The 27,927-nt window shown below is 43.7% G+C and overlaps 1 protein-coding gene and 1 long non-coding RNA gene across 3 annotated transcripts in view; one reads left to right on the forward strand and one right to left on the reverse strand.

The window, feature by feature from the left end:
* The window catches only part of LOC143440042 (uncharacterized), a 6,183-nt gene extending 5,688 nt beyond the window's left edge, over positions 1 to 495 (reverse strand). The window contains exon 1 of the long non-coding RNA XR_013107952.1: positions 324 to 495. This is a non-coding gene — a long non-coding RNA (uncharacterized LOC143440042). The remainder of the gene's footprint in view (positions 1 to 323) is intronic.
* Positions 496 to 5,348: 4,853 nt separating this feature from the next.
* The window catches only part of Plg (plasminogen), a 40,710-nt gene continuing 18,131 nt past the window's right edge, over positions 5,349 to 27,927 (forward strand). Inside the window, exons 1-10 of one of the 2 annotated variants that reach the window (XM_076926653.1) lie at positions 5,349 to 5,539; positions 8,423 to 8,558; positions 9,421 to 9,527; positions 14,100 to 14,214; positions 15,826 to 15,965; positions 17,339 to 17,459; positions 19,388 to 19,506; positions 21,776 to 21,938; positions 22,710 to 22,852; positions 24,265 to 24,424. In XM_076926653.1, coding sequence (XP_076782768.1) covers positions 5,491 to 5,539; positions 8,423 to 8,558; positions 9,421 to 9,527; positions 14,100 to 14,214; positions 15,826 to 15,965; positions 17,339 to 17,459; positions 19,388 to 19,506; positions 21,776 to 21,938; positions 22,710 to 22,852; positions 24,265 to 24,424 — 1,253 coding nt within the window. In that variant the 5' untranslated portion in view covers positions 5,349 to 5,490. The remainder of the gene's footprint in view (positions 5,540 to 8,422; positions 8,559 to 9,420; positions 9,528 to 14,099; positions 14,215 to 15,825; positions 15,966 to 17,338; positions 17,460 to 19,387; positions 19,507 to 21,775; positions 21,939 to 22,709; positions 22,853 to 24,264; positions 24,425 to 27,927) is intronic. The other variant, XM_076926652.1, reaches the window with a different exon arrangement.

The following is a 27,927-nucleotide window of genomic DNA, read 5'->3' on the forward strand; positions in this document are numbered from 1 at the left end:
TTGTGAACACACACATTTAGATTTTATAAAATATAGTACTAAGTAACCCCTGGTACCCATTATCCCACATCCCAGAGAAGAATTCTTTCATGCTATCTTCATTATCACAGGCAGGAAGCAGTAACATCACCACTAGGCACCAGCTCACCACGTGCTCAGTTTTCCTTCCCACGCTTCTTCTTGTCTGTGCCCCCGCATACTGTGACGTAAGATTTGTTTTTGTCTTAATGAGTTTTGAGGAGCAATGAAAGAGAGTGGCTTGTCTCTACTATCGCCATGGTGAATCTGGTCCTGGGAGCCAGAATGCCTGCTCCTGGCTCAACCTCAGCTCCTGAGGCTTCTATGGTTGGCTTTCTCCTCCCCTGTCAGGGTTATTCTTAACCACACAACAAGCCTACTGAGGGGAGTGAGCAGGGAAGACTAGTGTTTTTCAAGAGATGAGTAGACTTCAAGAATAACCTAGTTAAGGAAATGCTTCCTCACCGGATGGCAAAGGAGTCCTATGTGCTGATTTAGAAAGTGTGCCCATGTAGATTATATTTTAACCACTGTGCTAACCTGGCAGCCTGTAATCTATTTCCAGGAGGTGAGAGCTGATAAGATTCTTTCTCATTGCATGGTCTTGGGGGCTGGGGAACAAAGGCTGACACACAGCTGCCGCCAGATAATTAGAATAGGTTCCTAAGGCATTTGCCATGATAAACCAATATGGTTAAAGCAGGAAAGTTATCACCAAGGGCAGGACAAACCTGCCAAGAACCTCAAGACTGAAAGGGGATGTGGTGTGGGTCCTTACTAGATTTGCTTTATTTATTTTCTTCTCTTCTCTTCTCTTCTCTTCTCTTCTCTTCTCTTCTCTCTCTCTCTCTCTCTCTCTCTTTCTCTCTCTCTCTCTCTCTCTCTCTGTGTGTGTGTGTGTAATAGCTCATATGTGGAAATCACAACCTAGGGTGTCTGAGTCTCTTCATCCATCTTCTCTGAGAAGACTTCTCTTGATTGCTGCTGCATGCACCAGGCTAGCTGGCCCACTGAGTTTCTGGGAATTCTGTTCTGGCCACCCATCTCATCTTAGAAGCAACTGTGGCTTCACGTAGGTTCTAGCCATCCAAACGCAGGTCTTTGCACTCGGTTAGCAACTGCTTTACCCACCATTCCATCTCCTTGGGAGCCCTGATGGTTTGTGTTGAAATGACAGGTCTTATTGGGGCCCATCAGAGACCTTGTGGGGAGGGAATGTCCTAGAATGTCAACTCCCACTTGGCAGAGCCTGGAGCAGGAGGAGGGTAGAACTCGGGTATGAAGTCGCTGGTGTAAACCTCAGGCCAGTGACACATGGTGCCTGGCCACAGCTTCAGCCTCTCTTTCTTTCTTTCTTTCTTTCTTTCTTTCTTTCTTTCTTTCTCTCTCTCTCTCTCTCTCTCTCTCTCTCTCTCTCTCTCTCTTCCTTCCTTCCTTTCTTTCTTTGTTTTTTAAAAGGATTTATTTATTTATTTACTTATTTCCTGTATATGAGTACACTGTAGCTGTCTTCAGACACACCAGAAGAGGGCAGCAGATTCCCATTACAGATGGTTGTGAGCCATCATGTGGTTGCTAGGAGTTGAACACAGGACATCTGGTCAGTGCTCTTAACCGCTGAGCCATCTCTCCAGCCCCCGAGTTACAGTTTCTATTGCTGTGATGAAAGCCATGATAACTTGGGGAGGAAAGGGTTTATTTTGCCTTATACTTCCAGGTCACAGTCCATCACTGAGGGAAGTCAGGCCAGGCACTGAAGTAGAGACAATGGAAAAATGCTGCTTACCAGCTTGCTCCCCCTGGCTTGCTCAGCCTGCTTTCTTTTTATATCTTAGGACCACCTGACCAGGGTTGGCACCACCTCCCAGTGGGCGGAGACCACCTATGTCAATCATTAATCAAGAAAATGCCCCCACAGGTTTGTGTATGAGCCAATCTTACAGAGACCTTTTCTTAGTTAAGATTTTTCTCTTCCAGCAGCCAGGATTCAAGAGGCTAACACAGGACTCACTGTGTGGCAGTCTTCAGGCATCTACCCTCATAGCTAAGCAACACGCTCTCCTCCCCTCCCCCCCCCCCCCCCCAATGTTCTTTCCCTCTCAGGATATGGAGCCCTGTGTCACGTAACATATGTGTATGTGCTCTGTGCTGCCCTGCTCTGGCTGTCACAGGCAGAGAATAATACAGTTACAAGGCCTTTAGGAGGCAATCTGATTTACAAAGTAACAGCAGAATTAAGTGCAATTTCAAATTTTGTTGGGGATGCACTTTTACAAAAATTTCTTCCCAAGGGGAGACATAAACAATGACTCTTCCTCCTCTTCCTCATCTTCCTCCTCTTCATCCTCTTCCTCCTCTTCATTCTCTTCCTCTTCTTCCTCTTTTTCCTCTTCCTTGGGTCCCAACAACAAACGAAGGCATAATTCCACTAAATTTCACTCTGGGGGAATGAATGAAATTATTGGGCTTCCTTATAGAATATAGGGGAGGGGTTACAGGAGTGTGTGTTCCTCCTCCAAGAGGCCAGAAACTCTTTACCCAGTAGAATGATGGTTTTTCCATAGTCAGATAGATGGAGGTCTCCCTTCTCTACCCTTCCCCTGTCTATGTGCTCTAGCCCTTCCCAAAGACTATATGGTTTTAGGATAGAGTTGCATACAGCAGGTTGTTGGGAACAACGGGATACTGAGGTGAGGGTCTCATGACCTTCTCTGACCTTCCATAAGGAGATGTAACATTTGGCAGGTTCTGCTGGGGTAATCAGCTGAACTAAACAAAGTGCCTGCCTGTTGCTTGGCTTGGAGGACAGTCATAGTCACATGGTAGTTATATACTTATTCCTCCTGCATTAATTTTTTTTCTCATCACTGTGCAAAAACCTAGACAGAAACAATTTGGAAGAAGGATTTGTTTCAACTGAACAGCCCTCTGCTGAATAGACCCCTGTCTGTGGCAGCGAAAACACCAGGCAGCTTGCTCATGACTGGTGCCAAGCCCCACCTTCGAAAGGTTCTACAACCTCCCAAGACAGTGACACCAAGTGGGGATTAGTGTTTAAAATCATGAGCCTGTGGGGGACATTTTAAACCTTTAAAGTCATTCAAAACACCATAAAACAGACAAAAAGTTCTGTGGGCATACAGTTCTGATAACATTCTAACAGTGACTGGTTAAGGAGGAAGGCCAAAGTAAGACTTAAATAGAAGTCTCGTTATACTGGCATAATAACACCGTCATGTATTTGTGAAATATGGTTTGATTTTCCCCAAAGTCTTTCGTAAGAAAAAAAAAAATCTGCTGGTTACTGATTTCTTGGATTGCTTCTAATTTATTAAACTGGGCTAGTGGGTTCAAGGAAGGGGAGGTAAGGCCAGTGGTGGATGTGAAGAGAGAGGGCATGCTCACACTCATGCTCTCCATCTGTCTGCTGTGTAAAGCACTCCTGGAGCAGCGTGACCGTCATCGATTCACTCCCACAGGGTACACATCGCAGGCCAAGGAAACCAATTCTAACTGAATATAGCTGGGAGAACCAAGGAATTTACGTAGGTTGCTCTGTCACAGAACTCCCCTAATGCTCTTGCCCCAGGTGCAGGCGGCTCCACCGAGGAGAAAAATCCCACGCCATTTCCCTGCTCGTGTTGAACTGTGGGATGGCCTTGTGGATCTTGAAGTTGACTGAGCCCCATCCATTTGTCAGCTTCCCAAATCTCACAGACCTCCTGGCTTCCTCAAGGAGGAATGGTGCCCAGCACCGTGACCTGCTGCCTGCCCTTCACTCTCCTTGCTTGCCTTTGTGGTTTTTCTGCACAGGCTTTGTTCTCATGGGATTCTATACAAGGTTCTACCTGAGACATCCTGGCACCTACTCCTGTAGCTTGTTATCATGGGAAGGAGTTTGTAGCCAGGAAGAACAGTTGCTGCCTTGTCCTAACATCACACCAACAGAGAGGAGTCTATTTCTAAGTATTTTTAAATACAAAATGGAGGGTTTTAAAGCAAATTGAGCTCCAGCCAGGAAAAAGTCCAGACTCTACCATTAAAGTTGACATGATTGGTAGAAAGTGACATGAATCTATGGTCTTAGCACTCAGGCAGCAGAGACTGGAACTCACTGTGAGTTCCAGGCTAGCACAGGCTACAGTAGGAGACTATCTCAAAGCAACAAAAACAAATACACATAAAGATATTCTTGCAACTGAATCCTTCCACTTTTGCTTTGTGCCATGCATGAGGGTGTTACCATGACACTGAGAGTTTTTATGAAAGAGAGATCCACACCAGAAGGGACTGGGAAGTAGAAGATGATTTCAATATCTCTATATATTTATATGCATATATATATATACATATATACATACAGATATACATTTATATGTATATACATACATATGTACATGTACACACATACACATATACATATATACACATATGTATATACTTATATATACACATGCATACATACATACATACATACATACATACATGTGTGTATGTCCTCAAAGGCCAGAAGAGGACATTAGATCCCTTGTAGCTGGAGTTACAGGTGGTTGTGAACTGTCTGATGTGGGTGCTGGGACCTGAACTCAGGCCCTCTGGAGCAGCAGTAAGTGCTTCTAACCACTGAGTTTTCTCTCCAACCCTTAAACCGATTTCAGCACTGCACGGTAGGCTAGTGGTGCCTCTCCATGGTATGGCTCTTGCCCGGCAATGCCAAGTGTCACTATATAGGCGGGCCAAGGACTAAAACACACCAGGACAGAGGTTATGTCATGCTTAAATTTGAAAGTGGCGTGAACACGAAAGCACTGTAAAAGTGATACGACTTAATCAAGCTGCTTAATCAACATCAGGGCTGGGATAGAGCTGAGGGATGACCAAAGCCAAACCAAACCAAACCAAACCAAACCAAACCAAACCAAACCAAACCAAACCAAAGCGAACTGCTAACTGGCAACATAACACATGAAAAACAAGTTCATAGGTATTACACAATACACACACTGAGACATCACATGGTATCCCAGGCCCTTCTTCTGAAAATGGGAACAGTGCACAACCGATTGCCAGGAAGGTCAAACGAGGCTGAGTATGGACGACTTGGCAGAATCTGGCATATGGGAGGCACTCAGCAAAGGGAAGAAAAGAGAAGGGGATGAGAGGAGACTGGGAACATGGTGGCCTAGGTGAAGGGGAGGAGGGAGGGTGGGGGAGGGAGGGAGTGTAACAGTGTGGAGGGGTTCGGTGGGGAGGGCCACTGCCATCACTTCCAGCATTTACTGCAGACTCCGCTCAAATATTTTGTAAGCTCCCTGTTCGAGGTAATGTTTGCTCCTTCTGCATACAGTGGCGGAGGCCCCAGAGAATAATTAACTTCATTGGACTATCTTGCTTGTGGATGCCTTTGCGCGCCTTTAAGTCAATATCTGGGACTAGGACACAGTTGTCCAGGTGCTGTTGGCCAGTCCCAACATGGACCATAAGGAAGTAATCCTTCTGTTTCTCTTGTTTCTGAAACCAGGTAAGATTTGATGCGCAGTTTTTTTGCTCAGCTTTTTAAAAGTTCTAGCCATCTATTAAAAATAGATTCACTGTGTCTTTATAGGCGATCCATTTAAATGAGCTATCGGTTTATGGGACTTTTCAGTTCAAAGTCTCAGGCTGAGGAGTTTGACATATAAATTCAATTTCCCTGTGGATACTGTTTGGGTAGGGATGAAAAGAGGCAGAGTAAGCCACCAGTGACTTTGCAAATCGAATTGATGGGGGAATCTTGGCACTGCAGGAGGGGTATGACTAAGGACTCTAAAGGTAGTTAGAAGGGGATGTGGCTCCGTGGTAGAGCACTGGGCCAGCATATTTGAGGTCCTGGGTCCAGTTCCTGGTGGTGGTAGGTAGTGGGGTCAGATGGTCTACATCTTGGCCTCGTTTTCAGTGTGATTGATTAGAAGTTTTTATTGAGCTGTCCTGTTCCCATTGGGATTTTCTGTTTGGTTGAAGGAAGGCTTCCCATGGGTACACATCTGCCTCTGATGCTTCCATGAGTCACACAGGTCAATTTTAAAGTAATTAAACAAATACCTATTCAGAGGTCAGGGCTAGACACGTTGCTAGACACATTGTATGTGTGTATTAATATTCTACTTTAGCTCATAGAAACTAGAAGTAGGGACACTATAAGCTTAGGGGTCACACCGAAATGTTTGAACCAACTTCTCTGCAGCAGGAGTCACATATATATTCTGCCAAGGAATGTCCCGTACATTCCTTCATAAAGTCTTTGTCAAAGTTCTTATTGTCATTATCTGCAGAAAGCGCTTGACTTTCATTTTCCTATTGCATAGAAATAACCTGGGAGAGGATTAAAAAAAAAAAAAAAAAGCTCTTTTACAGCTGTGGACGAACTACTAATTTTTTGGGGGGGAACAAAGTCATATTATGTAGTCCTGGCCAGCCTGAAACTTGCTATATAGACCAGGCTAGCTTTCAACTCTCAGAGGCCTACTTCTGCTCCCCAAGTGCTAGGATAAAAAGCGTTATCCATTAGGTTCAGCAGAGATTTAATTTTATACACTCAAGTACACACCACACACACACACACACACACACACACACACACCCCTATAGTGATAAAAAAAAGTCTCTTTGCTTTGATAGTGATACACATCTATATTTAGTCTGTAACAGAGAAATAATTTTCCTACTTAAAGATTTGTTTAAAGTCTCCTTATCAATACACTATATTAAATCTTATTTCTACACGAGCCACGTAGGTAAACAGAAGAGATCAAGACTTGGAGAAAAATTTCAAATACAAAAGAAAAGATTCAATCCCCCTTGGAGACATTATTTTGGAATGACACCTCATTTTTTGGGTGGATTTCAGCCGCCATCCACCATTAAACAGGACACCAAGCTAATGATCCAAACAGGGGCCCTCTCCTCTCCATTGTCATTTGAAGCCTTCCTCGGCACACTCCCCAGGAACTCTTTGCACAGGTTAGCCCAACTCTGTCTAGACATGCTTTTCAGAGTGATTGTGGGTCTTCAAAATCACATACAGCTCTACAGATTCCCAAAGCTTGGGTCTTCTCAAAGTGAGAGTTTGAATTAGAATAGAACACAGGCCTAAAGTGTTCCATCTCTCCATAATCTCTTATGCCCACATCAAGCGCTCTGACAATGTAAAAGGCATCAGCTGACTTTCCACTCTTTACCCTGCCTTCCAGTTTAGAGCATTGAGGAGGGATGAAGTCCCCAGAGAGGGAGAGGGTAGACTTTCGAAGAAGATGAGTCTGTATTTACCAAGTCGTATTTACCAAGTCTTCTCAAGTTTTCCTGCTTCCGATCCTGGTCACTCCTTAACTTGCTGGATCTGGCTTTGCTCAAGGTTGCCAGCTTGCCCAATTCCATGAAGATTTTGCTATGTTCGTTAACCTCTTTGTCCTCTCACCCCTATGGAAATCATGAGTATTTACACAACAGAGTAGTAGCGGGGCTCAGGCTTGGAACAGAATCGTCTAAGCTTAAGGCAGCATTGAAGCACCTTAGCCTAGGGGATACCTGGCAGCTGGGACCACATTCTATGGGGACAAGAGGGAAGGCAAGCGACTCTGTCTCAGATTGCATCTCACACAAAAATCAAAGGCAGGCCACGAATGGTAGCACACGTGTAATTCTGCACTTGGGAGGCTGAAGCAGGAGGATTGCTTGTGCCAGGTCAGGAAGGGCTACATAGAAAGACTTTGCCTCAACAACAATGATAACAACAACAGCAGCAGCAGCAGCAACAACAACAGTGAAGCCAGTATTTGTACCGGACTCTACTTTTTAATAACTTCCTCTGAAATGCCAGATACTTTCATCATCAAGAAAAAAAGTTATATGTCATTGAAAAGCACACATTACAGGCAGTAGTAGATCAACAGACTCCCCGTGCCACTCTCTCTCCCGGAAGATCGAATGAAAATCAAATTGCCATTGCTGTGGCCTCATTGGCTTATCACAGTGCAAACAATAGTGAGTGGTATAGTTTACTCTTTAAAGTTTTGTACTTATATGGTAATAGAGAGGTGGTTGCATGGGCCTCAGTTACCAATCTGCTGATTTAGTTACACTTTCAATCTATTGCAACCTACTGAAACTACTTATCTGAGTAAGGATTCCTTTTTTTTTTTTTTTTTTTTTTTTTAAAACCGTAAAGGATTCAGCCACAAAAATAACAGGTAGTGTTATTTGGTTGATACAAAGCAAATAAATTAAAAAGTGCATGCATGTGCTTGTACACTTACACACATACACACGTATACACACAGACACACACACATACACACACACACACACCCCACAGCCATGATAATGAACAATGTCATTCGATTTGCTCAGTTTTCCACTTTCCTTTCAGGACAAGGGGACTCGCTGGATGGCTACGTAAGCACGCAAGGGGCTTCACTGTTTAGTCTCACCAAGAAGCAGCTAGCGGCCGGAAGTATAGCAGACTGTTCAGCCAAATGTGAAGGGGAAACAGACTTTGTCTGCAGGTATTGTCAACGCCTTTGTCTCAAAAGAACTCTGCCCGCCTGAGGCTCCATTCTTTTGAGGAAAATAAATTTATCCATCAGTTTATTAACAAAAATGGAACTCAAGAGAGGAAAAGGGGAGGGCTGGAGAGGTGGTACAGTGATTGAAAGTCTTGGTCTCTGTAATCCTAAGGACCAGAGTTCCATCTTTAGAGTCCACATAAAAGTGGAAAGAGAACCACAAAGTTGTCCTCTGACCTTCACGTACATGCAGTGGTGCATATGTGCCTGTACTTACAATACATACACACAGTAATAATAATTTTAAAAATCATAGTTAAATTAAAATGGAAATGAAAAAATTGAGGTGAAGATAGTTTATAGGGCTGAAGTATGCTTATGATATCTGAAGACCATATAACAAGGTCTTATTAAGATTTATTAGTGTTCCCTTAAAAAAAAATCCCTGAAAAGGGGCTAGAAAGATGGCTCAGTTTGTAAAATGCTTGCACTGCAAACACAAGGACCTGGGGATTGATTCCCAGCACAACTGTGAAAGCAACACAAAGTGACTATTGTCTTAACACTGTGGATGCAGAAACAGGAGGATCCCTGCAGCTCATTGGCTTCTCAATCTAGCCAATGGGAAAGCTCCAGGTTCAGTGAGAGACCCTGCCTAAAAAACACGATAGAGGGAGATCAAGGAAGACACCTGAGGTTCACATCTGGCTTCCCCCTTTCTCTTTCCCTCCCTCCCTCCCTCCCTCCCTCCCTCCCTCCCTCTCCCTTTCCCCCTTTTTCTCATATATGTGCTCGCACGCATATATGAGCTCCAAGATCCAGCAAGAGACTCACTCATTAGCTTCTTCCCTCTCTCCTGCAGGTCATTCCAGTACCACAGCAAGGAGCAGCAATGTGTGATCATGGCGGAGAACAGCAAGACTTCCTCCATCATTCGGATGAGAGACGTCATCTTATTCGAGAAGAGAGGTCTGTCCATGTCCCCCGTCCCCTCCCCCTTTCCTCTTTTATAGCCTTAATTTATGACATTATAATTTAATTTATGAGATTATAATGATAATTTATGAGATTATCACAGAGACACTGAGTTCTGAGTCAAGTCAGGATTGGCTATTTGGCCAGTGTCAACGTGAGGCTGTTTCTGCACTGGAATGAGACTTACACAATCATTTCTATCTATGGCTTGAGAAAGAAAAGACTTGGTTTTGCTTGGAAGGGGGAGAGAAGGAGTCTAAATGCTCCTTACAATGGTGGCATCTATTTTGTAGGCTGACTATGCCTTTGGGCTTCCACTTTTGAACTAATCCCAGGCACAATAGACACTAATATTTTCAGTCTCCCAGTAACATTTAGATAAGGAAAAAACTTCTTCCTTCTGTTGACTTTCCCACTTCTTTGTTGTTTGAGGGGCTATATTTTCCTCACTTTAAATTTTGAAGATGCATAAATAAAAGTCATGGTTAGTTTTCCCGCCTCCTTTATAACAGGATATAAATCCCATCCTTCAGGGCCTGAGGTGGCCTGGACTCCAAAGGAGTATCTTTTAGAAGGTCCCAAGTATTATTAAGTGTGTATGAAATATTTATGAGATTTTAAAAGCCTCTTCTCTGTGACCGGTTGGGTAGTGCAATAAGGGCATTGATAGAAACAATTTAGCTCTCCAAATATTTTGTATCGGGGTGTTGAAGAATAAGAGAAACATCTGACTCCTTGTGCTCTTAACAATGTCTCACACAAAACCACAATGGTTAACCTCTTCCTTTAGGTTGAGAGTATTTCCCCAGGCCATCCCCCTTCTTAGACTTAAATGAGAGGTGTCCCTGCTATCTCCTTCCTTGCCTCCATGTATCTTTTTAAGTCTTGAGATTTCAGTGTCAAATAAATCCAACTTTCACGTGAAACATTTAGCTCTTAAATAATAGGAAAGGTAGGATCCATAGGCTTGCCTACCCTTGCCTAGATTTTTACAGAAAAGGGGATGGAGTGGGATTCTTTTGACAAATTACTGACATTTAAAAATGACCCTTGTAAATCATTAACTAGGAACAACATGAGGGCTGAGTTGCAAGGCTGAAGTCTGAAGTTTGAAGGCTGGTTTTGCTTGTTTTCAGTGGATCAAAAGGTTATATACACCATGCTGGGTACAAACAAACAAGAGAGGAGAAAAGTCAAAAGTCGGTCAATGTTTGGTCCCAGTTTCTCTACTGTGACTCTGGACTGGCTGCTAATTTATCAGCCAGGGATTTTGCTAGGACCCATCAGTATCAGGTGACATTGGGCAGCCTGCAGGGCACTATTTCCACTAATACCCTTAGAACCAAGCCACCATCTTGTTGGGAGCCGACTTTTAGCAGAAAGCGGCTATCAGCTTTGCAGCCATCTTGAGCCATATACCCTGACGTGAGACTTGTTTTCAACAGCTGAAGCACACTCTGATATCCAACATATTTTGTTTTGCTGTTTACTGCCCCCAGCTGCAAGGTGCATGTGGTAGCCACGCCTGCAAGGCATGTGGTTCATGTGCTGTCCACGTGCTATCCATGCCATACATGCCTATAAGGTGCACGTGGTATCCACGCCTGTAAGGCTTACGTCATATCAACACCTACAAGGCACGTGGCAAAAGTGTATAAATACCCCAGATTTCCCTTCAATAAAGGAGACTAGAGACTGGAGACTAGAGACTAGAGACTTGAGACCTGACCACACACCCTGTCTTGTCTCCATTCTTTGCGTCGATTGCCCCTCTAGCCCCACTCTCTCTCTTGACCAGAGCACTCAGCCCCAAAATGTTGAGGCAGAGTGCAGGCCTCAACACCATCTTGGCTAGCTGGGGCCTCTGCAATCACTGGTACCCTGGTTGTAGCTGTACATGTAACTGCTAAGAAATGGACTTTACTAGCTTAAAACCATTCCTGGTATAATTAGAATAAAATCCAGCCAGTAATCTTAATATTTGGGAGGCCGAGGCAGAAGAATAGAGTATTTGAAGCCAGCCTGATATATAAGGCAGTAACTTGTCTATAGAAAAAATCCATTATATAATTTTATATATTTATAAGGTACATTGTAATAATTCAAGCCAGTGTGTACATGTATGTGTGTATGTTTTAATCAGAGTGGTTACAATGACATTTCCTCAAACATATATAATTTCTGTGTGTTGGGAAACTTAAAATTTTCTCTTCTTGCTCTTTTAAAAATATAATACACAGTTATAAGGTATAATCACCTTACTGTGACAGAGTGCTGTTTTTCAGAAGTTTTCCCTGACCCTGGCTCCCCTTTTCTCGGTGTACTCTTTCTGTTTTCTTTCTGTTTTCAATGTGTGACTGGGATTATCACTCCTGGTATGAAGCATCTCAAGGAAACTGTAGTGGGCCTTTTGTTTATGGTGTTGTGAAGTTGTTGGTTCTCTGGTGTTTGTTAGAAATACTTCTAGGAGTTGAAGAACTAAAAACCAGGCCTGAGTGGAGAATCTTAACAGAACAAATACACTGGAAACACTATTGTGGGCTTTTATGGGAAACCCAAGCTGGCTTGTGACGTAGAGCGGAGACCTTTTGTTTGGGACTTGGGGCATCACTGGGGTCTCTCTGCACTGGGGTCCAGTATATCATTTCCAACATCAGTCTCCTCATCTTGGCAGTCTCGGTAGCGCACTGATTCTGCAATGCCTTTAGAGCTTTATGACTGGCCTCCTCCAGCCCAAACCCCTAAGTCTGTGTAGTCAGGTATATGAGTGTGTTGTCCTCATTGAATCTCACAGGAGTTTAAAATTAATTCAACTCTTAAAAGTATTCAGCTTGGGGTTTAGGGGATGGCTCAGTCTGTAAAGGGCCTGAAGCTCAAGCCTAGGGCTCTGAGTTCAGATTTCCAGAACCTGCATAAAATGTTGGCAGTGGTGTGTGGCTGTGACCCTGGTGCCAGCTGGGAGCAGAGACTGGTAAATCTTTAAAGCTCATTGGCCAACCAGTCTAGCCAAACCAGTCAGCTTCAGGCTCACTCAGAGACCCTGGTGGGGACTGATCAAGACACCTGTCGTCCACCTCTGACTTATAGGTGCATTCACAAATACACATGCATTTCCCCCCTCCCCAATAACAACAAGTAACATACAATATGTATACCACACACTATACAACACAAACACACATAAAAACATCTTCATGGTGGTCTGGCACATACATTTAATCGCGGCACTCAGGAGGTGAAGGTAGGTGGATCTCTGTGAGTTCAAGGTCTGCCTGGTCTACATGGAGAGCCCCAGGCTATCCAATGCTACACAGTGAAACCCTGTCGCAAACCAATGAACAAAAGATATTCAACTCAATCTAAAAAATATGAACTACGAACACTGCTGTTTCCACATTCATATCTTAGCTTTGCTTATTACAAAGCATCACCAAATGGAATAATTAGACATTAATACAAATGATGCCTGGGACCTTTTACTACTACTTGGTGGGGACAGAAGTGGGTGTACACTGGAGAGCCTCCTACTTAGGGGCTACTTATGGCTTGTAAACCACAGTGGGCATCTGGGTGTGTTTCTGAGACAGGATAGAGCCCATTGAACAGCTAGTGATTTGGTAAGTGGAGGCTGGCTGGGAATGTCTATTGCAAACACTTTGATCATCCTCGTTGCAATATACTTTGTATATTGAAAGCTGTATAAAAAAATGAAACACTCAGACTAGATGAACCCTCATGGGCCTCTGAATAGCCCGCTTTCCTCTATGTGAACATCTCCCTTCTCTGTCTCACCACTATGCCTCTGACATATGTGTGACGCTGTGATGTCACCCCATTATAAACTGTTTCTCTTAATTCCTTTTGTCACTGTCCTGACTCCACTAAGATTTTATGCTCCAGGAAAGTGGGCCTGTGCTTGTTTTGCATTCTCCTGTGGTCCAGCCCTGGCATGGAATAGGCACAGAGGACCTGAGGAAAGAACTTTTGAATAAACACATATGTTCTGGTTTCATTCTGATGCTGTAATAAGATGAAATTAGCTTAGGGCAGCCAAGGGATTATTTGGGCTCACAATGAATTCTGTGTCAGAGTCCATCACTGACAGGATGTCAAGGCAGGAACTAGGGCAGCTAGCCGCATCACACCCTCAGTCAAGAGCAGAGATATAATGTGTGCAACCTTGCTTGCCTGCTACTTACGCTCAGCCAGCTCACTTCACCCTCAGAAAGTTGAGGCACAAGCCCATGAAATGGTGCTATCCATGTTCAGGGTAGGTCCTTCTATCTCATCTAAATCAATTAAGGAATCTTCCCCCAGGCCAAGCTGATCTAGACAATTCCTCTATCAGCATCCTTTCCAGAAGATTCTAGGCGTGTCACAGCAACAGTCAAAACTACCACAGGGTCAAAGTTAAACAGTATTTGCAGCTGTCCTTCATAGGGCCTGCCTTTCAGAGAGCCGGAAGGCAGGGCTTGGTTAGAGGTCTTTCCTGTGTTGGGACCATGCCAGGCACACCTTCTTCCAGAGGTTGTTTGGACTTTGAACCCCTGTGTGGGTCTCTTTCAGTGTATCTGTCAGAATGTAAGACTGGCGTCGGCAACAGCTACAGAGGAACCATGTCCAGGACGAAGAATGGTGTTGCCTGTCAAAAGTGGAGTGCCACGTTCCCCCACGTACCCAAGTAAGTAAATTCATGAGCGTATTCGGAACAATTTCATTGTTTCCAAATTAAGCCTGCCTGTTAGTGTGAGCAGAGAACCTTTTGATTGGATTCTAGAAGCTGAATAGTCACAAGACAGAAGGAGAAAAATGGCTGGCTTCTGCTAATCTTGTTATATGATATCTGAGAAGTCCTAAAACACAGAAAGAGGCACGTCAAAAGAATTACTCGACTGAATTTTAGGCTGTCCTAGTGTCCATTCTGTTGCTGTGATAAAAATACTGCGTCAAAAAAGTAACTCAGGGATAAAGGAAATTGACTTTAGATGACAATGACAAATTACAGTCCGTCATTATGGAACAGTTACAGCAGCAATAGCTTGATACTGCCAGTGACATCGGAGCTACAGTCAAGAACAGAGAAATAAATGCATGCATGCTTACTGGTGTTCAGTCCTTCTCTGTACTCATACACTCCAGGATCTCCTACCTAGGGAATGGCAATGCCCACAGTGGGCTGGATCATCCCACATATTAATGTAATAAGACAATACTCTCACAGGCCTGCTTACAGGTATTGAGAGATTTTTCTCATTGAGATTCTTTTCTCAGGTGAGTCTAGTTCATGTCAAGTTGACAATCACACCAACTATAACAGAGACCAAGTATCAGAAAATGATGCCTGTTTGGAGATGTGTGTGTCTCAGTTAAATGTCAAGTTTGAGCTTGCACGGCACGCCCACCTCACCACTGTGATCCAATGAGGATATAAACCATGAAAAGCAAATAGAAACTTTGCAGCTTGCGTATTATTTTAGGGTCATTCTGTTTGTGTCCCCCCAGTGTAGCACTAGATGGCATTAAGTTCTCTGTGATGACTCCAGGGGCCGTAGTTCCAGGCCAGACTCTTTCATGAGCCAGCTGAACTTCAAATCAGGTAGACATCTCCCCAAACTGGGACGTGGAGGAGCCAGAAATCAATCTTGCTTTTTTTAGACTGCAAGTTCTTGCATGTTTTAGCTAGTTATCTTTGTAGTAACTTGTCTCTAGAGCAGAAGATGAGCTCAGTTTTCCCCAACTCTGATCACTTAGGCTGCGTTTCAAAGGCTGGTCTCTGTGATTACACAATAGATTTCAGAGTCTTTATCTGCCATTGGCTGATCGATTAGTCAAGCCTAGCTACCGTTTGCTTTTTCCTCTTTCACCACACAAGGCTACTCCATCAGTAACATGGAGTGATGACCCCTTCTTAGTGCATTTTTTCTTTTTCATCAAGGGCAAGTGACAGAATGTAAAAGATTTAAGCAGAGTGCCAGGGGTGGAGGTCACCCAGACAGGAGAGCAATCGGTGCTGTGGGTGTGAAGGGAGGATCACTGGCATCTGAGGCCCTGGTGTCCTCCTGCCTGCTCAGCACATATACTTTGGCTAGACCTGAGACTTAGCTGCCCAAAGAGTGATGACGGTAAAATGAGCTGTTTGACCCAAGCCTTCCCATCAAAAGAATCAACAACCAGCAGCTAAAACACATTTAGAAGACAGAACTGAATCCTCAATGCGAAGCATAGCATCTCCTACCTTGCTAATGTGCTGTTCTTTACGATGTGGTCACCATGTTCCTTTTCCATCCTGCAGCTACTCCCCCAGTACACACCCCAGGGAAGGACTAGAGGAGAACTACTGTAGGAACCCAGACAATGATGAAAAAGGGCCCTGGTGCTACACGACAGACCCAGAACTGAGATACGACTACTGCGACATCCCTGAATGCGAAGGTAGGGGTGGCTCTAGAAAACCCCCTCCTATCTGCTTGTCATTTCCCAGAGACATCAATTTGTGTTGATTGGATTAATGGGCTCATCTCTTGTGAAGGAGTCCCAGTTCTGACCTGAACTATCTTTGTTAAAATGTTCTTTCAATGTGTGCACATATGCAGCCAGATCTAAAACTTGAATACAGATCTTTGGTTAAAACCCCACACAGTGTAAAACTCCAAAGACAGTTGCTGTTAAATAGCTAAATTAAAACCATGAAACCAGTGGAATTCAAGCACACAGGAGGAGTGATTTCCTGTGGGTGATTCTGTTTAGTTTGAAGTTACACAGCACACCAGTTTGTGTGTTGGCATGCCTTCTTCTAATGGGCCCATCAGCTTCGCAAAGAACCTTGAAGGTCAATGCTAAAACAGCATTAAAACGTCAGACTGGGAAAACATCTTCGTATCCTATTTCTAGGTATGTTTATTAGAGCAAGAAAAAAGAGCCAAGTGGTGCTTATGAGGTAACGTGGGCATGTTTCAAGGGCAGACTCCTTTCCCATCACTTTCCCTATGTGGACAGAAGAGTGCCTGTATTTGAATATGGATGGTCACAGGTTATTTGGTCTTTACATCCCATGATGTAACTGCTTTTTATATCAATTTCACAGTTGTTTTTTTTTTTTTTTAATGATACCATAAAAATTCCAGGTGTGTTATTTCTCTTCAACATGGGACTTTACGATTCCAAATCAGCGTCTGAGTTTTTAAATAACTTAGACAGCAAAAAGAAGAACAAATACAACACCCCTCCCATACACACATACATGCACACACCCCCTGATCAGTCATGTTTCTCAGCACTATGCAAACAGAAGCCTGGCTGCTTGAGTTGAGTGAAATCCTCCAATGACTGCAATGTCACTGGGGACAGACAAAAAAACCCATCAGAAAGATCCCAATGGTTCCCATATACCTGTCAGTCATCGAGTACTCAGAATAAGTTCACCAAATTTTAAAAGATCATTCTAGAAATGATGCTGTCCACTATGCAAAAATTAGAGTGGAGAATGTACAGGTTTCTGAGAGCACGTGCCTTCCTCATGGGTGCCTCCCAGTTTGAGGTCATGTATCGGAGTTTCTGACCACCATAGTTAAGGTGGCACAGACTCAAAAAACCCAAATACATTGACTCAGAAAAAGGATGGGACTCTGACCACATCAGAACATTCTAAGTCTTTGCTGCCAAGTGGTTACCAGGAACCAATCAGGTATGAATGAGTGGCAGGCAAGAAGCACTGGAGACCTCTCTAGAGGGACTCCAGTCTATGTCCCACTGTGCTTCATGTCAGTTTCTTTTTCTCTCCCCCCTTCTCTTCCCATGCTGCACAGAGGAATGCATGTACTGCAATGGAGAAAAGTATGAGGGAAAAATCTCCAAGACCATGTCTGGACTTGACTGCCAGGCCTGGGATTCTCAGATCCCACATGCTCATGGATACATCCCTGCCAAGTAAGGTCCTGCAGCCAAGCCTGAGGCTTTTTAGATATGCATTTCTCTTGAAGCAAGCAGAAACATCTGAGGATCTGAAGGCTGGGTGGCTTTGGTTTTCAAGGCAGGCATCTTCCCAGATAGGCTGCAAACAAAGTGTATGTTCTTTTACTCATCACCTGGTCCAGAGGCATCATGGGTACTTACTAGAAAGGCAGCATCCAAGCCTTATGAATAGAATTCGAGTTACAACCAAATCCACAGCCAACTTGTATTTCTGGTAAAGCTGAGAAGCACACTTGGCTTGTGTATGCCTCCTTGGCTCTCTTCCTTTCTCTTTTTACACCAGTTATAGTCTAGATGTTCTAACTCTGATCTATAGGTATCAAGCATCTTACAGATCCCCAATATTTTAAGTGTATTTACACTGGGTCATTCACAGCGTCTACCATGTTCTCAAAGGTGACTATGAGTTTAAGAATGGGACCAGGGGCTCCCTGTTCCAGAAGGCAATGACAGGTTTTCAGAGCAAGCACTTGTGAGGATTCAAGGTCATATTTTTCACAGGAAAATGTCTCTCCACAAATGTCACGCTCTTACTCCTCTTTCTGTGATGACCCTGATGTCATAACAGGGCTACTAAAACTCTCAGTAGTGTGGCTAAGCCACAGTTGTCCCTGTGAATGATGGCATCACTGAGTTTTGGATCTTTCATTCAAGAGAGCTTAAAACATGGCTCCTGCCACACCTTTCAAAGGCAAGCACAATGGTGTCCTCAAAGTATGACTAGGTCAAGCCAACTGTAGAAACCAGAAGAGGAGCAATAGACCACTGCTAGCTTTTCTTTGTCCTAAGTACCCAGTCTCAGAGAGGAACTAGGCACAGAGACAATCTCCCTGGGTCCCTGCCAAGGAGGGCTCTCTGGCCAGGTGCTTGAAGGAACATAGCTCCCAATCTTGGATTCTCTAAGCTTCCTAATAGGGGGCAGGAGCCTGGTAGACCAGTAGGACCAGGCACCAATTTCCTGCCTGTACCACATCACTGTCTGAAGACAGTGAGCACTTTGTTCTTTGAAGATTGCTATTATTTGTAGCTGGATAACTAAAGTTTGCTTGCTTCAATATTCTGGATGGTTAGATAGTTTCTCATCCTTTTCTGTAAGACTGGCACATGGGAACCACTAGAAACATAGTCTTTGGAAGACCAAGCCTATCTTTCTTCCTGGGTTACCAACAGAGGACTAACTCTAGTTGCAGCTGCTAAGTGGTTGCTCATTCTCAAAGATTCTCACGAGTCTGCATGAATGTTTATTGCTATTTAAAAAACCTGCCTTTGATAGCATGTGTTGTCACTTGTGTTTTTGATCGTAGCCATTCTGATAGGTGTAAGAATCTTAAAGTCATTTTGATTTGCATTTCCCTGATAGCTAAGGATGTCGAATATTTCTTTAAGTGTTTCTTAGTCATTTGAGATTCTATTTGGATCTGTAACTCATTTTTCTAATTGGATTATTTAGTTTGTTGATGTCTAGTTTCTCGAGTTCTTTCTTAATTGTGAATATTATCTGTCAGATGTGGAGTTGGTGAAAATATTTTCCCACTCTCTGGGCTGCCATTTTGTCCTATTGACAATGTCTTTTGCTTTGCAGAAGGTTTTCAGGCCTGCTTTTTTCTGAGGGGAGGCAGGGAGGGGTAGAGCTGGGGGAGAAAAGAAGTGAGGGAGAAAGACTGGGAAGGGGAGAAAGGAGAAACTGGTTGGAATGCAATATACAAGAGAACAATAAAAAATTAGAAAAGTCAAAAGAAGAAGTACATGCTAAATTATATGATTTTTTTATTCCTAAATTATTGGTATGTTATCACAGCAAATTAAAAAAAAAAAAAAAAAAAGAAAGAAAGAAAGAAAGAAAGAAACAAAACAGGGGTAAAAATTCGTTCTTGTCTGCCCAGATTTCCAAGCAAGAACCTGAAGATGAATTATTGCCGCAACCCTGATGGGGAGCTGCGGCCCTGGTGCTTCACCACAGACCCCAACAAACGCTGGGAATACTGTGACATCCCTCGCTGCAGTAAGTCCAGTTCATACACAATATGGGAGCCACCCCCACCTCCGCCTGCCCCTTTTTGGAATATTGTTGGTAGCTGAGTAGAAATCCTAAAGAGTCATTCCACAGGTCTGCAGGATGTTCTTGACCCCTTTCATCCAATTTATTAGCTATTTAGGTAACCAGCAAGGCCATCCATTTATTGATTTTTTTTCCTCCCCAGAGATTTTTACCTTTTGTGAATAGTTTAAAGGCAAAGCTGCAGCTCTAGGAGCCCTAACAGACTGGACCCCACATCCACTTGTTTGTCTATTAAAGATGCAGGAGTGGTGAAAGGCAGAAAGACATGCAAGCAGAGAATGCTGTAGTCAATGTGGCCTCATAAAGGGGTTCACGAAGGGGCTCAGTGATGCCAAGCTCATCTTTAAGGGGTGGACAGGAGCCCTGGGACTTTTTAGAAAGTGGGAAACAAAAGAAGGGCTTGATGGAGTAGGAGGTCTTGGCTATAGGTAGGCTGTTGTATTATGTCAGCTTTGCTTCTGCTGGGGAAGTTATTGTGTTTGTCATGGTCATCGTGGTCATCGTCATCATCATCAGTAGCAGCAGCAGCATCTTAAGGGGAACAGTCTGGTTCCTAGCAGCTGACTGTTCACCTGTGACGTAGCTTCTCCATCATGGGTAACTGTCCTAGCTTGGGGATGATCTGTCTTGAAGGCTCAGTGTTTCCTGCCTGAACCCTTTTGTCATAATCCAGAGGCCAAGGAGAAAGTTCAATAGGTTAAGTGCTTGCCCCATAAGTCTAATAGTCTGAGTTCAACCTTCAGAACCCACATCAGAAGAGGAAGGAAGGAAGGAAAGAAGTAAGGAAGGAAGGAAGTAAGGAAGGAAGGAAGTAAGGAAGGAAGAGAGACCAACTGAGCATGGTGGTGTCAGTGGGGGCAGGCCAAGGTGGAATCCTACCTAGGTCTTGCTACCCAGCTACCCTAACCTACTTGGCAACCTCCAAGTAAAAGACCCTGTTTCAAAAAGAAAAAGTGAAAATGTCGAGGGAATGACAGTTGGGGCTGTCCTCTGGCCACCACATGAACATGTGAACACACATACATACTCAAAGCTGTTTATCCATCCCTCCAGTCATTTCTCAAATCCAAAGTGACTGCAGAACCACATGAGCCAGGAAGAAAGAGTCAGAGGCAAAATAGAGACAATAGGACCACATGGAGTTAGTTGGGTTAGCATCCTTCTTCATTAAGCATGCCCAAATGCACATTTCTGTATGGTAGTTCTGCCATTCCAGTCTTCCCTGAGCTGAAGGAGCCTGACTGCATGGCTGTTCCATGAACTTCATTACTAGAAAGAGTTTTTTTTTCTTTTTTTTTTTTTCATAATTGTTGAGCTGTCAACACAGATGTCAGTGGGCACCCAGCTGTTTCATTTGTCTATCTTGGGGGTGCTCAAGAGAAGTAGAACTCATAAAAGTGACACATGGGAAGTGCTATTTCACACTGCTCCTTCTTTGGTAATTGGAACAGAGCGTCTCAAAGGGTAGACAGGTCATGAGAAAATGCTAGAAAAGACATACAGGGACAGCTTCTCTCCTCTGCTCTGCCACCATTAAAAAGCAGAGATTCCTCAGACGGTCTTCCTTCTTACAACACACACCCTCCTCCCCAACAAAGTCTTAATTTCTAGTTGCATACTTTTTTTCTTAAAGATATTTGGTTAGTGTTGTTGTTTTCTGTATTTTTATTTTATTGTCTCAAGAGACATATCCAGCTTCAACTGTAGATTAATTTATTTCACTTAGGGTGTAATTGTTTACCTTCTGTATTTTGAAGCTCTGTTGATAGGTGCATATGTATCTAAGACATTCATCATTTCCCATGGGTTCTTTCTCAGTTGTATGCCTTTATGGGAGATGGGTGGTGGTCAGTTGTGTTTACCTAGCTAGTCATATATTTTTCTCAAGAGGGCCTGGATCAAAGGCATATGTAAGGACTTGAGGTGGGGGCGGACTTAACACTGATTCTTGCCATGCTTGATGAAGTAACACAAGACACTAGAGACAGAAGCATCTGGCCCTAGGGTCTATCTTTAGAGATGTTTCTGATGAAATGGCAGTGTAAACACATAGTCTACCAAACTGAAAATACTAAGCTGTCCCCAAGTGTAAAACCCCAAGAGGAGTAAGAGAGGGTATAGCAGAAGAGACCCCGCCTTCACCCTTCCAAAACATCTCTTGGTGCATTCTTAATGGAAAACCATTCATTATTAATTCTTTCCCTTATTCAAGCAACACCCCCACCCCCACCTGGCCCAACCTACCAATGTCTGAAGGGAAGAGGTGAAAGTTACCGAGGGACTGTGTCTGTCACCGTGTCCGGAAAAACCTGTCAGCGCTGGAGTGAGCAAACCCCTCAAAGGCACAACAGGACGCCAGAAAATTACCCCTGCAAGTATGTCCCTCCTGTCTCCTCCTCACCCCTGTGGCTGTGGGCCACAAAGCCCATTGACTTCACCTTGGTTGTAGTATAAAAAAAAAGTCAAGAATGAAGACTGATTAGGTCATGTGCAAGGAAAGAGACATTCATTAGTGTTTTGCCTGTTCTGACCTTTCTCAAAGTGTGCCCCACCAATACCATCAGGGGTTTACTAGAAATGCAAACTCTAGGGCTCTACTCTAGAGTTAGCAGGTTTGAGACTCAGAGGAAAGAGTGGGGAAATCCTCATTGCTCCAGCATATAACACAGTGCCCAACCCAGAACTAAAGATTTATTTTATTCCAGCATATGAAGTCAATGAATATATGTATGTACATATATATGCATCTATATAAAATATTTACTTATTTATTTTATGTATATGAGTGCTCTATTGTCATGTACCCCTCATGCCAAAAGAGGACATCAGATCACATTACAGATGGTTGTGAGCCACCATGTGGTTGCTGGCAATTGAACTCAGGACCTCTGGAAGAGCAGCCAGTGTTCTTAACCGCTATCTCACCAGCCCAAGGAATATATTTTAGCCATTGATTCTTCTATGCCAGATTACTTGCCATGCCATGTGATGTCTAAGCTCAATTTAAGCTTCCACCTAGTACCTGTCAATCATGCAGCATGCTTGATTCTACCATATTAGATCTGTACAGCGCTCCCTTTAACAAGCATGTGCACACCTTGTGTATTGAAAGTCTTTGAAGAGCGAAACTCACACTTCCTTTCTAGAAATCTGGAAGAGAACTACTGCCGGAACCCGGATGGAGAAACTGCTCCCTGGTGTTATACCACTGACAGCAAGGTGAGGTGGGAGTACTGTGAGATTCCGTCCTGCGAGTCCTCGGCATTGCCAGACCAGTCAGATTCCTCAGGTAAGACTGGGTCTGGAGAGCTCACTGAGTGGTGGCTCTGTTCAAGTTTGTCTCTAGAGACTTCTTCATGGTGTATCAGGGTGTGGTACCTTTGCTTCCCTTCATCGTGCTGTGGGTCAGAGTGAGGCTTGTATGATTTCATTTATAGCATTTCACCTGTTGTTTGTCCCATGGCTCAGGACACAGCCTTGGTGAGTGATTCCCAAGCTCGTAAAATCTTGACTTTTGTTGTGCTTGGGAAGTTTCTTATAAAGGCCAACTCGAACATTCTATTAGGGTTCTGTATCCCTACTGTGCAGCTTACATGTCGGACTTAAGTGCAGATTAGTCTGTGCTTCATTTGCTTCTGTTTATCTTCTGTGTTGTGAAGCTCTGTTGGTAGGCACGGGCCCATTGGAGGCATCGTTATCTTCTTGATAGGATGTCTCCTTTGTCATATCATTGTTTCTGAAAACACTCCTTCTGTCTTGGAAACTCTGAAGTCTGTCTTTAGAGATGTGAACAGAGACTTTGCAGCTCTGCCTACATTAGTGTTTGTGTGCTGTATCTCATGAGCCTTCTGAGACATTTGCATTAATATAATTGTGTGTGATTGGCTTTAAGTCCATCATTAAGGTAGTTGTTCTGTCTGTGGTCTCTTTGCCGCTATCCATCCTTTCCTTTTGTGTCATGTGGAACCCAATACCCAAGTACTCTTAAGTTCACTGGTTGCTCGCTGTTGTCTACTGATCAGTCCCTTGCAGGAACTCTTCATCTCTGATGCTGTGTGTTTTGCTCTCTGAATTTCTATTTTGTTCTTATTTTAGAAGTGCCTGCCTCTGCTGAAATCCTCCCTTTTATCTATGCATATTAGCCGTCTCCACCAGAGGATCCATTCACAATTAACCAAGACCATTTCACAATCCCAACTGTCTAGTGTCCCACTGTGGTCATCTCTGAGAATCAATGGCCTTTTTCTTGTGTCCTAAAGGCAGGACCATCTCTGCCCTATCCCCAAAAGCTCAAGGCTTTGATATCCTATGACCAAAGAGAGTCTAGGGAAGTATGCAAGAGTGCCAGGTCTGGCCCCATCCTGTCTGGTGCCCTCATCATGGAGCATTCTGGCCTCTTGTTCTCATGAATATCAGGTAGTAATTCATAAAAATAACTTGTACACAATGATATTTCCAGTTATCAACACTCTGGCCACTTCCATTCATCTTCCAAGGTTTTTTTTTTTTTCAATATGTGGTACAAAACTATAAATGGTGTACTTGTGTGTGAGCATACACACACACACACACACACACACACACACACACACACACACACTGAGATTTCCCAGACTGCTTTACTGCATGTGTCGTAAATTAGTGCTCAGGGCTCTCTGCTCCAGATCTTATCTGTCTCAATTTCTTCTGCTCTGATTTCAGTTCTACCGGAGCAAACACCTGTGGTCCAGGAATGCTACCAGGGCAATGGGCAGAGCTATCGGGGAACATCCTCCACTACCATCACAGGGAAGAAGTGCCAGTCCTGGCTGGCTATGAGTCCACACAGGCATGCGAAGACTCCGGAAAACTTCCCAGATGCGTATGTCTTTGATTTTAACCACGAGAGGATCAATAGCTAGCTTAGGTTTCCATGTGCCCCATGCTTTAGGCTAACTCGTCTGGACCAGTTTTCTCTGAGATTGCTTACCACATGGGGCAGAATATGACAGGAACTTGGCTTTTAAGAAATAGACCTGAGAGAAGAGAAGCCATTCACCAGCTCCCTTTCCTGAGAAATTTTGTAGAAGCGAGGGGCATCTGTGGAATTGGTAAGATCCCATTGGTGAGATCCTTGCGAGAACAAGTCACCTTAAAGCTTAGAACTAGTACCATCTCTTCCTGGTAGTAAGATGATGCTGGCTCTCAGTGTTGGGCTGGGTAATTCCACTGAAAAGCACTGGAGTGGAGTTTTATGTTTGGCTCACAGGCTAATGTTTCCAGCAACATCTGCATCTCCATTTCTTACAGTACCCTCACCTGGGAAGCCTCACTAACCAGGAGCACAGTGCTCTCAAGGGGTATGAGTTGCCAGAGAGTAAAGTGTTGGGAGCCATTGCAGTAAGAAGGAAGTGAGAGAGTTAATTAAGGAGGGAGGAGAGGAGGGGAGGAAGAGGGAGGAGGGGAGAGGGAGGGAGGGAGAAAAGGAAGGAAGGACAGAAGGGGAAGGAGAGAAGGAGGGAGGGAAGGGAGGGATTGAGGACATGAAGGAGAGAGGAAAGGAAGAAGAAATAAAGGGAGGGACAGAAGGAGAAAGGGAAGGAGAGAGAGAGGAAAAGAACAAAAGGCAGAAGAAGGAAGGGCCTCACGTTCTGAAATGAAGAACAGGCATCCTGGTTCATAGGCACATGACCAATGAACACAGACAGTCATAGTGACTGAGTGAATTTACATGTTCAAAGAGCAGCAGCTACAATGAGGTCAACAGACAAGTCATGTTATGTCTGTACTAACTACATGCAATCGAACCAAAAAATTATAAACATCATCAGCAATACTATGAAAACCATAAACTAGCCGGGCGATGGTGGCGCACGTCTTTAATCCCAGCACTTGGGAGGGAGAGGCAGGTGTATTTCTGAGTTCGAGGCCAGCCTGGTCTACAGAGTGAGTTCCAGGACAGCCAGAACTACACAGAGAAACCCTGTCTCGAAAAACCGAAAACCATAAACTATCTGGTGAGGCCCACAGACAGCAATCAAGTGCCCTGTGTCAGCAGGAAGGGGCACGGAGAGAGGACATGAGGACAGTCCAGAAACGAGCCCTGCTTTTCCAGTGCAGGCAGCAAAGCAGCTCAATGCATGAAAAGCATCTTTTTCTAGAACGGTAAAGAAATAGCAGATGCTGTGTATAACACACTCAACCCCGCCAACCCCAACCCCAACCCCAACCCCAACCCCAGCAAACCCGAAGAGTGCATTCCTGACTTCTACTTTCTATCTTACACTAGATCTGCCATGGCTGTTAGACGTCACTGTAGAACTCTAACTAAAGCTGAAATGTGAAACTTCCGGGGGGGCGGGGAGGGGAGAAAAGAGGAAAGTATTTTCATAACCCGGGGAAAGGCAAGACTTTTAAGCAAAATATTTTAAAGGATGATGATTTATGTTTTTGCAAAATGAAAACTTTACAAATGTCACAGTTGAGAAAACAGATAGTGGAGTCTGGAGACTGGGAGAAAAATTACTCCCAATCCATATGTGTAACAGATGCCTCAAGTACAAATATATAAACGTTTCCCCCGCCCCCGACCCACGTAGTGTAAAAAACGGTAACAAATAGGTATTTATCCGGGAAAGAGACGCAAATGGTCAATAGCCTGAGAAACACAGGGAAAGTTTAGCATCGTAGGCCAACAAAGAACTAAGCATAGTAACTACAAGGAGACCCATTAGGCACAGAGTAGACGTGGTTACTCGTAAAACGACAGAAGTAAGGGGTACAGAGAAAGATGTGTGAACTGGAACATTGTGGATTCTTTGGAGACTCAGTTGTGTCATGTAATGTTTTTCTGAAAACTGTCTTATGAGAGGATGTTTTTGCTGAAGCAGACACATGAGAGGGGACAACCGACTGCCAAACATCATGACACAATTACCTGCATATACATACATACATATATACATACATACATACATACATATACATATACGTATACATATACTCAGGTATGCATACACAAAATGCATACACAAAATAATTCATTAATCAGAACATAAACTAACCATCAAAATACCTGAGCTGTTCCGTGCACTTACTGCAAGTCCAAGGTATTTAAATGGTAGGTTGGGGGCTGGAGAGATAGCCCAGTGCTTAAGAGCACTGGTTGCCTTTTCAGTGGTTCTCTGTTCAATTCTTAGTAGCCACATGTCGGCTCACACTTGGCTGTGACTGTAGTCCCAGGGGAGCCGTCCCTCTTCTGGTCTCTATAGGCACTGCATGCACATAGCACACTGACATTCAAGCAGATGCTAATATAAACAAAACAAAAATAAACTTTAAAAAAAAAGGTAACTGATGTGGGATCAGCACACATACTTGCTTCAGGGTCAACACCACCACCCCTATGGAAATCCATCTATGGCTTCTCACAAGGTTAAGTAGACATGCGTTTACCCTATAAATCTGCAATTCTATTCCTGAATATTCACCTCATGAAATAGAATCACTATTCCTCGAGGAAATCTTTAAGAATATGCATAGTGGGGCCGATGAGATGGCTCGGTAGGCAAAGGAGCTTGCTACACAAACACGGCAACTCAAGTTAGCTCCCCTGAACTCCTGTCAAGAGGGAAGGATAGACCCGACAAAGTTGTCACCTAAACTAGCACTAGTGATGTAGCCTTGGCTGGCCTAGACGTGGCCTGGAACTCACAGACACCCACCTGCTTCTGTTTCCTGAGTGTGGAAATTAGGGGAATGAGCCACCACACCTGGGTAAATAGTTTTTTTTTGTTTTTTGTTTTTTTTTTTTTTTTTAATATTCATAGATTTGCTGATTCATGAAGACTATCATGAAGAACATTCATTTATTTATGATAGCTCAAGACAGCAACACTAATGATCATCAATAGAAAAGCATGAATTAATACTTTTTGATCCAATCACGCAATGAAAGGGGCTCAGACATTTTATATCAAAGAAAGAATATATAAAAGTGCACATTCTGTGGGAATCCTTTTATTGAGAAGAGATGCTAAACTGCTTGGAACAAAATAAACTGTGATGTCGGCCTCTAGGAGGAGGTGGGGGAGACGGGACTTCTGGGTTAATGAAAATGCTGTATGCCACAAGAATGTTTATCAAATGCATCAGTCTTTATTATTCAGATTTCTCATATGGTAGACTAGTTACTTTGGTACCACTGTGACCAAAATACCAGACAGGCACAACTAAGACAGGCAAATTTTATTCTTGGCTCGTGGTTTCAGAGAGGTAAATCTATGATCACGTGACTTCATGTGCCTGTGCAGAATATTACAGTGGCTGGAGCATGGTGCGGAGGAAGCTGTACACCTAACAGCAGACTGAGCGAGGGACAGGAAG

This window comes from Arvicanthis niloticus, chromosome 28 (genome assembly GCF_011762505.2).
Source record: "Arvicanthis niloticus isolate mArvNil1 chromosome 28, mArvNil1.pat.X, whole genome shotgun sequence".
Lineage (NCBI taxonomy): Eukaryota > Metazoa > Chordata > Mammalia > Rodentia > Muridae > Arvicanthis > Arvicanthis niloticus.